General features: G+C 44.5%; 1 protein-coding gene across 1 annotated transcript in view; it reads left to right on the top strand.

The window, feature by feature from the left end:
- The window catches only part of Mfe2 (peroxisomal Multifunctional enzyme type 2), a 32578-nt gene extending 25361 nt beyond the window's left edge, over nt 1-7217 (top strand). Inside the window, exons 25-30 of the mRNA XM_077658347.1 lie at nt 14-152; nt 1224-1354; nt 1999-2136; nt 2846-2987; nt 4086-4213; nt 6913-7217. Of these exons, the coding sequence (XP_077514473.1) occupies nt 14-152; nt 1224-1354; nt 1999-2136; nt 2846-2987; nt 4086-4213; nt 6913-6999 (765 nt within the window). The 3' untranslated portion in view covers nt 7000-7217. The remainder of the gene's footprint in view (nt 1-13; nt 153-1223; nt 1355-1998; nt 2137-2845; nt 2988-4085; nt 4214-6912) is intronic.
- The last annotated feature ends 2950 nt before the right edge of the window (nt 7218-10167 follow it).

Raw genomic sequence — 10167 nt, forward strand, 5'->3', positions numbered from 1 at the left:
ACTTTCTTGGCAGCCCCCGAACACGATCAAGTCGGACTTCATCTTTGGGATTTTCATTGAGTACCAGAAACAGGAACCACAAATTGCAAGCATTGTCAAGACCATCTTCCATTGGATCATTCTCAAGGATGGCAAGAAAGCAACAGAGTGGAGTAGGTTTTTGAAATTATGCCCCTGCTTCCCGCAAGGATGGTGCTTCACGTTTTGCATACTGGGGAAAGTTTAAAAAGTGCTTTGCATGTGATCACTTATGGTGTAGAGAAGGTTGAAAAATGTACGTTGCAGGTATAGTGTAAGTTTATGAACTGAGTTGTGCTAAAATTGCATTTGGTTCCATTTTACTGATCAAATAATAGCGCCCGAAATGAAAGCAAGATTTAATTTTATAGGATACATTTCTGGAGGGCTTATCATTGCACAGGGGCTGTTTTTCAAAGTTGCTTGACAAGCAGAGTTGGTAAACATTGCACCAGACAATCATAATGTTGTGCTGTAGTACATAAAATCTATAGGCATGATGATTGTGGCATTCAAAAGTTGCAGGTATGCTTCATTCACACATGTCCACATAACAGGGGCTGTCAGCCTCAGCTATTACTTCATACCATCTTGGCTAAACATGGAGATGAAGAAAAGGGCTGAATGTTGAATTGATAAAGATAAGAAATGATTCCTAGAAAGGCATTTTTTTCACCTTGAAGTATACATTCCTTATGTACGCACAAGCACAGATTTGCCATATTGCAGATGCACTCAGAGCAGTGGCAGGAAACCGGTGGAAAACAAAAGTCACTGCACACTTGTAATGCATGTACAGGTGATGGGCTGCATGTGAGGCTTACTAATTTGCATTCCTGGCCCACCAGCTCGGTCTACTGTGGGGGACAGGGTGGTGTGCAGAATCTGGCAGTTACAACAGGTTTTGCATTAGCTCATTGTTGGGCAAGCAGTTGCATTGACTCTGGCTGTCTTGATGAATTACAACATCGTACAGAATCGTACAGGCTTCTAACTTGCATGGTTCTCATCTATAATAGGGCTGCCACTGCACAATGTTTATTCAGCAGAGCCATATTTGATACTTAATAGTGTTTCAGTTATATAAGTGCACTTTGGAATTGCTGTTTTGTCACTGTTAGACATTGTTATGTATTATTCTTTTTTTCAACTTTAAATACTTTTTAATAAGGGAGTAACTACTTTGTTGGTGCCTCTGTTTCCAGCTGTTGACCTGAAGACTGGCAATGGAGAATTGTACAAGGGACCTCCCAAAGGTGTCAAGGCTGATGTTGCAATCACCATTGATGATGAGGATGTGATTCAACTCATGCTTGGCAAGCTGAATCCACAGAAGGTAAAAGCATTTTTTTTGGAGGTGGGGGGTCATTCTTATAGTTTATCATAGTTTTGCGTCACGTATATTTAAACAAGTGGAGAAGGAACAAGAATTATAAATTAGGGGGTCGACTGCAGCCAGAATATTATAAGTTATTCATAATTGTGGCACAAACATTGCTTGTTAAACTGAAATATTGAGCTGAAATCGAAAAATTGTGGACTTCGATGCGCTTTTCACTGCTGTCATAATTTGTTTACTCAGGAGAGTTGCAGTCGTGGCTGTTAAAGAAAAATCTCCTTTCGTTGGTGTTCTTGCTCACAAAACTGTTACGCATTTTCATGCCATAGAATAAAAGCTCTGCTGCTGTGTAATCTCATCCGAGGGCCGCACCTGTGTATAGGCCACGTCCCCTGTTTTGGACTAGATAATTGTGAAATGTGGTTGTATTTTAATTCACATGTGGGCTGCATCATAAAAATTCACACCCAAACCTTTTAAAAAGTGCAGCCCTGGTAATTGTAATAACTGACGTGCTTTGTGAATGTTTTGTTTTGCTTTTGTTACTCGCCTTAATTTTGTGGAAAAGACTCCCACTGATTGTTGCACTTCCTGGCCACTCTCTTGAATTGGGTGCTGACATTGTGCCTACTGTGACCCAGGCGTTCATGACTGGCCGTCTGAAGATCCGAGGCAACATCATGCTGACTCAGCGGTTTAACCAGTTGTGGCAGGAGATCCTGAAGAGTGGCCGTGTGCTTGAACTGAAGCTCATGAGCCCCCTGCTCTCAGATGGCAAGGTAAGTGACCCGCTCTCACGGAAGAAAGTTTGCTTGAGAGGGCACTAACATGTCATATCATGTGCTACACCTTGGCGTGCCAGCTGTTGGCCTCATTCAGCAGCTTTCATGCAGCTTGCATGGACATGCGCAAGGGGATAGTGAACACTAAAAAAATAGCATGTTTCATGGTGCGCATGTGCCAAAAATAATTTAATATCAGGCCGTAGTGTATGGTCTTGTTGTGATAGCTACTTTTCAGGCTGAGCGTATGTAGCCCTTGCATATTGAAGGCGATAGTGTTGCCAACATGACTCACTTTGAAGCAGGGTCCCTCGCTTTGGAGTGAATTCTTCATTGTCGCTGTGTTTTTCGGTATGTTCACAGGCACTAAATGGAGCACCAGGCTTTCGGTTTATCTCATCTGAGCTATAACAGAATGGATGAGTGATAAATTTGGTCTAATTTTTATTTCATTTAACAATTCTGGCACTCCTAGGCCTAACAAGAAGCATTGGTTTTCTACAAGACGGGTTCACGTTGTAGAAACCAGATTGCATCACTGGAGCTGAAGCTGTCGTTGCATTTTCATACATTCAACATGATCCTCGGAGTAAATTCCACAAAAAATGCTTTCACTTAGTACATGTAAGTGCGTGTGCACTATTCTATATTCGTGAGTGCAGTGTTGTTTGTGTGCATGCATTATTCTCTCTTCTTTTGTTGACAGCCACTGAGCAAGGACCTGTGGAGTGACTGTGCCTTCTTCGTGCTCACCAAGAAGTTGGCCCACCAGCCTGACTTGGCGCCCAAGGTGCAGGCCATCTATGAGTGGCGAATTCTCAAGGATGGCAAGGAGGCGAGCACATGGAGTAAGTGTCCAGGATATTTGGCACTACTGATGATGTGGACTAGTGCGGATGTTTTCTCTTTTAGCGTCGCAGCTTTCTTATCTTCTCTGGTTTATTGGACTTTGAGGTTTATTTGTGCTGTGGAACACTGTACAGTGATACGCTCATGCCAACGCTTGTTAAGGCGTAAATTTGGATGACTTCTGGTGCAGTGTCTTTGAGCTTGCATTTTAGTTTGTGACATAAAATATTAAGCTTGGAGATACTCTCCAGTTTGTTTGCATTACTTTCACAAGCTAACATACACACGCCATGATGATGTAAACCTGCAGTGTATAGGTGCAGATGTTCTGAGAAAAGCAAAGGTGCGGAAATTGTTGCACTCTTTGTTGTCTGCAGTGAAAAGTTGTTTATGCCATAAGAGCTCCAACTCCATTTTTGCAAAACCAATGTGTGTGACGGAACTTGTGTCTGATCTTTTTTTGTTTACTTTTATCCATGCGGTGTTTCTGCATTGGATTTTAGCCACCTTTAGGCCTAAGAGCCACGCCCATAAATAAACGTACCTTCACTCACTCCACTCCATTGGATAACTGGAAATATGTGCGCATAAAATAGGGCCTAAGTTACTCAAATTATTGCTGTTCGTAGTCATTTGCTGCATTGCATTGTAAATTAACATCTGCCACGCTGATAACTGTGATGTGGCAGTGGGGCGACGGACTCGTCAAGCCGCCTATTGACGGCTTTTTTCCGTCGTCCTCCATCTGTGTACTGCACATGGTGGAAATAGTCTTCTTCTTCTTCTTCTTCTAAGTCGGGCTCCTAGCTCTAATAAAACTGCTTAATAGCACTATAATCACTGCACAGCTGTAATGACAGCTTTATCAGTGCAGATTAATGGCTCTAACACTTTTAAGTCCCTAGTTAAAGCAATTCAGTAGAGCATTATGTTTACAAAAACTGAAACTCTATACTTTTGTGTTTGATGTTGAAGTCGTTCATTGCTATGCACCTTCAGCTCTTCTAACCTGTGCAGAAGGTCCAAGTTTGCCCATTGTGTGCACTGATGGTGCCGTTTTTTTTCTCTAAAAATTCTCTTTTTCCTCTGTCCACCAGCACTGGACTTGAAGAATGGCATTGGTGCTGTGTATCGTGGCAGCCCGAGAGAAAAGGCAAGCTGCATTGTTACCATGGACGATGACATCTTTGCCAACCTTGTGGCAGGAAGAGTAACACCCCAAGTGGTGAGTGCCTTATACTTGGGGAAAAGGAAGAACGGCTGTGGGGCTCCTTGTGTGTCTCGCTCCATGAGGATCACCTTCCTCCCATTTTTGCTGATTGTTTTCTCCACATAAACAAACACTGCAGAACTGAAGACATTGTGCATAATGCAGTACAAGTGAGGGGCTTGACACAATCCAAGTAACTTTCTTCTGGCTTCTCCTTTCTTGCTTTCGATTGCCAGTGGCGACAGTCTTCATATGGGATCCTTTTTGCTGGAAGCTCAGCTGTGTGAATTTACAAGGCTGTGTTGTGCTCTTGCTAGTTTCAAGTGGCGTTTCTGGGGCTTGCTTTGGTGGTTTCAGTGCCTAAAACACATTGCTGTTGTTGTCCCTCGATAACTCCCCCGAGGCAAAGGACAGTTGCCGTTGGAGCTGGGAATATGTGTGGTTGATCCTTGTTTTGTTAGTTGACACCAGGACAAGACGTAACACAAAGAATACAACTGGACAAAGCGGCACTCATACTAACCAACATGACTTCCAGCCAACTAGCCCAACAGCAGTTTCCTTTATACCCCCCTGTTTGCTTTTGCCAGCACCAAGCACAAGTTTTAATTTTACTTCAGCTTTGGCAGTGATGCCTTCAGGTGTCAGAAAGACTTGAATATGAGCACTTGTCCGGGCTGGAATGTCCACAAATTGTCAACATCTTCTGCGGGATAAGTTCGGCATGTCTTTGTGCGCAACGTGTCCGAGAGGTCTCAGTTGAGCTGCACTAGCTAAACAGCGAGCTATGTTGCATCCACAGAGAAGACGTTGCCTTCAAGAAATAGATTTGTTTACAGTCGATAGACCGCAGGCACATGCACATAACTGATGCATGGGTCAGCCAGTACAACCGTGCAAACGCTACCCTCACGGCCTTTTCATAGGCATGGGGGAGGAGGTCGCACCGAACGCCAACAGCAACATGGCATGAAATGCAAGCACTGCAACCGGCATTTCATAGAACGCACAGTAGCGTCCCACAGAATGCATGCACAGACCACAAAGCGCGGGTGCAGCAAGCTACAGTCACCCTGCTCATCATTTGCTGTCTGCATTGTGCCTTCATTGTGCTGCTCAGCACAATGCAGACAGGAGGTAGGAATAAAACCTCTCCTCGGAATCCCCCCTTTCTCTACTGTGCCATTTCCACATCCATTTGGCACTGTTGTGCTTGTAAGGGTGACTTGAAAAAGAAATTGATTTGTAAAAATGCAATGGTACAATGTGATCTGCTGCTGAATATTTTTTTGCTTTTTCCAATCTTAATCTCTGTAGGAGAAGCTTATCAACTCAGCATCCCACTCAAAGTTTCAGTGTACCACTTTTGTAATCCATCATTCACAGGGAACACTACAGATACAGTGTTTACTCAAGTGTAGCAGTTTTTTTTTTAACTGTTAATACTTGTTTAACCCACTTTCGTGTTCGGCTACTGGTCCAAGATGACGCCTTGTGACGCCTCACGCTAGTGACTCCTATTCGGTGAGGCCGAACTACCGCCAGTTAACATCAGTGCTTCAACTGCGATTTTAAAAAGAAGCTCATCAGCAGCAATGATGTCAGCATGGAGCACTTGAGCACTTGACAGTGCTGGAGAACTTGGAAAGCATCATAACAGGGGCTGCTTACACATGCAAAATGGACTCGTTTAAGAAATAGACGTCACTTTCGTCTAACTTCGTATTTTTGGCTGCAATATGGTAAGTCTACTTATTGCAAGCTCCGGCTACAGCAATTGAAATCTTCAGGACTGTCAGGTTCGTTATAAGTGGTCTCAGCATATTGTATTGTCCAGAATAAAGCTTCACAGGTGAAATCGGTTCATAACACCTAAATATAGAAACTCCACGAACATGGCAGATTGTACAAGTTCGTGCAAGGCCACAAAGCATAAAGAAACAATTGGCTGTGCTGTCCAGGAATTGCAAGTGGAATTAGTAATGGCCTCGTGATGAAGTCTAATCACATGCCATTCTATCAACCTACCCTATCCCATGAACCAGTTGACATGAACTCCTCGCAGTTTCCAAAGTTGTCAGCCTGGCTTTACGGTAATGACAATAACAAGACATGTCGCACATTTCATTCGTACTATAGGCTTTCGGTTTTCGTACTATAGGCTTTCGGTTTTAGGAAGCCTGTGTTCAAGGTGGCATGTTCTGACTCATAGTGTACCACTGTTTTGAAATGGAAAGCAATTGCACTGGCTGATAAAATTGTTAGCCTTGCTGCCTGCTGTAGGCAGTAACCTAGCCACTGCATGTGGCTAGGCTGAGAATACTCCTGGCTGCGCAATCGCATGAGGCACGCTGAGCGTGTCGCGAGAGCTCGTTCTGGGCCCGTGCCAGTGTCCGCCTGCCCGGGCAATAAACCAGTCACTGGTCCGGCTTTCCTCAACTCAACACTGCTGATCTAAACCTGTAACTCGTGCTTATTTCACGTATTTTTTTTTCCCATGTTGCATGCCGGCGAAAGCGACTCTTGTGTTATAGTTTTAGTCACCCTGCATTCGGGTAAATGTGATAATATATGAAAAACTGTAAATTCAGTGAGTTTCATTACAAAATAACACTGACAGTGTAGTGGCATGCAACGTTTAAACCTTAATCAAAATGTGTTCTTTGTGTGTGCGCTTAGTCTTGAAATCATGTACATTTGTTCTTTCATTTCAGGCATTTTCGAAGTATGTGAAAGTGGAAGGGAAGAAGGAGTTTGCTGATAAGCTTCATCCTCTTTTCCTCTCTGCATCAAAGCTCTGAAGATGGTGGATCTTAATTTACCTCAATACTCCTCACCATTATGGGCTTAATGGGCGATATGCAATGGCGTGGCACTGATGTCCATATTTTTATAACCTTGTTTGAGCAGCTTTAATACACAAATGCACAGTATTGTTGCCATACGCAGATAACTTCGTAATGGTTCACACTTACGAATAAAAGTATATTTTTCAATAAAACTATCTTCTTTACTCGAATTGGTTTGTTTTTTGTTTTTTTTTTTTTTCAGCTGTAACTGACTGCACTGTGCGAAAACATTTAGCAAAACAGTGAAACCTTGTTACGACATACTTTGCGGGGCAGCGGTGTACAAACTACGTGCAAAGTGGCAGTACGCCTTAATTGAAAACAGCCAAGCTATATCTACTGACTTGAGGAAAGCACACACCAAAGCTTTTATTGAAGTAGGACCCCCAAAATCCGTTGTCTTCTACAGAGACAGTCTGTCAGCTACTGTAGACCAGAATCCAAAGCCTTTCTGCGGCGCGGTCATTTTCCGCCGACTGGCCCGCCGCGGTGCGGACATTTCTTTGGGGACTGCGGGGCTACGCCAGCTCCACGATTTACTGCCTTTCGGGCGCTGAAAAAACATTGTCGAGCATACTTCCACAGCATGGTCATGCTGCAATAAGTCTTCGCATTATCAAAGGGATAAAATTGATGCGTCGATCACGAAATTTAGTTTGACATTCAAGTTAATTGTTCCGGCGCTGCGCACACGCTCGTGCTATCCTTACCGTAATTGGTGCTTCATTACAGATAGAACTTTGGTCAATATATCGACCATTAGGTGTGTGGCTAGCAAGCAGGTCCAATTGCAGTGCGCTCTTAATCCTTCCTGCCGGCCATAAAGCACCTCCCATGTGTACTGTACGATGTCAGTGCACGTTAAAGAACCCCAGGTGGTTTAAATTTCCGGAGCCCCTCACTGCGGCGTCCCTCATAGCCTTAGTCACTTTGGGACGTTAAATTAAATTAAATTGGGACGTTAAATTAAATTAATGGGACGTGCCAATTAATCAACAGATTATTGTTGCGAGCTCAACTGAGTTGCAGGGCTTACAGAAAACAAATTTTGTCATGGTTTATGCTACCTGGCTCATCAAAAACCTGACTTTCAACCCGGCTGAACCTAGTAAGACAGCGAACACAGAGCGAAAGCTCTGTCAAGCATGGTTACAGACATCATTTAGCTTTGACTAAACTGTATTGCATCTCAATGGCTTGGCTTGGATGGCGACGATTCATCGTCGAAGCACTAATTCCGGCACGTTGCTCATCCATGGCTTTGTGTGAAAGTAAGCACAGGCTTTTAATAGCGAACGATGTGTCACACGATTTCCGGCAGCTGCGAGTGTGCCGTCAGCTCCGCGTACGCAACTGTGGCGAGGCGCAGCCAGTCACGTGACTCGATAGTTGCAAGGCGAGGGTAAGGTGGCTTGAATCAACACCCTCTAAATACTTTCTTCAGGCCTCTCCAGGCCCTCCTTTCCACACGCGCTACGTCACGCCAAGTGTCCGGTCAGGCTGCTCACCAAGCGCGGCTCCGCTCCGCTCGGTTGTCTCCCTCGATGTGCTCGCGCTTGCCCGGGCAAGCACAGACACGAACGCAGTCTTGCAGTGAGCGTCTAGCTGCTGCTTGAGTCTTTCAGCCTGGCGTTGGGTGCATTTCCGTTCGCTCCTCGCACGGCTGTGTCTGTTTCGTGTGGCCGTTTCTTGTGTGGCGTGCGTACCTGTGCTAGCGCACGAATGGGAAACTGATTGCCTGCCGTGTAGCGAGTGCAACTTCGTGAAACATGGGCCGGTGCTGTGTTCCCGGGTGCCGCGGGAACTACCAGAATGGTCCCAAAGTATGTGTTTATTGCTTCCCAAGAGACGAAGTACGAAGAAAAGCCTGGTTGCGAGCCATTCCACGGAAGGATTTCACACCTACAGAGCATTCGAGGGTAAGACTCTGAAATATTGCTTAATAGGCGCTTGTAATTATCTTAGTTGTGAGCTGTCGCTCCCGGAAAGGCATGCTGTCTTTGTAGGCAATGATATCACTTCTTACACTTATGTATGAATTGTCCAGGAAGCATTTAGTTCTGTGGATGTGCATAAGGCTTGTGTAAAAGCTGTGTAAATATGTAAAAGCTGTTCACTATTCAGACTCTTTTTACTTAGTGTTTTAGGCAATGGAGAGTCATGGCGAATGGCCTTGCTTCATTTTCTCGTGCAGGTGTGTGAACTGCACTTCCACGCAGGCGACTTCATTACGACGTTGTCACACCAAGATGAACTGACAGGGAAAATAATAGAGGTGAAGCGTGACAGGCTACAGTTGAAGATTGATGCTGCGCCTTCTGTTTTTCCAAACTGCCCAAAATACTTGTCCTCAACGCCTGGACGGAGTGAATCGCCAGAGACGAAAAAAGCAAGAAGGGAAAACGCTGCTTTGCAGGAGGCTATGAGTAAGTCACTTCAGTCTAATGAGCTTGAACAGAAAAGAAACAAAGTTTCATCTTACGAGGAGTTCAAATCTAAGTTGCCTGGAATCTGCAACACGAAATTCTGGACCGTTTCTGTCGATGAGCAGTGCGTTAGGTTCCTTCTCATCGAGAATGATCCTTCACCTAATGTGAAATGCGCCTTGGTAGTTCTCCCTGATCTGTCACTTTCTGTTTTCTTGAATGGAGTGAAGCTTCTGTCGCTTCCTTCAGGCAGGATTCTGCCAGCTCAAGTATGCGACACCTCCAGCCTGTCCTTGCTGCTAGAAGAACTCGAGATAGGCTTGCATAATATACCTGAGGTGACGAAAGAGTCGAAACATACTAAAGTATTGCAGTTTGTCGGTTCACTGCTTGCAGACCTCATTGAGGACAGTGATACGACGAAAGAACAGTCTTCTTTGCTGAAATTTCTGGTTGAGCAGATAGAGCTTCTCCTCGCGAAACAGCATGTGTATAGCGCAGAGCTGCTGGTATTCGCCAGTATTTTGAATTCAATTTCTCCTCACGCATATCACTTCACAAGAGCTGCATCAAGAATCATTCTGCCCCATCCTTCCACACTGCGCCGTGTTTGCTCAAATTACAAAGCTGACCCTCTTGTGGAGCAAAATCAACCGCACTGTCTCTCCTACATCCGAGAACGAGTCAAATCAAT

Source organism: Amblyomma americanum, chromosome 3, assembly GCF_052857255.1.
Source record: "Amblyomma americanum isolate KBUSLIRL-KWMA chromosome 3, ASM5285725v1, whole genome shotgun sequence".
NCBI lineage: Eukaryota > Metazoa > Arthropoda > Arachnida > Ixodida > Ixodidae > Amblyomma > Amblyomma americanum.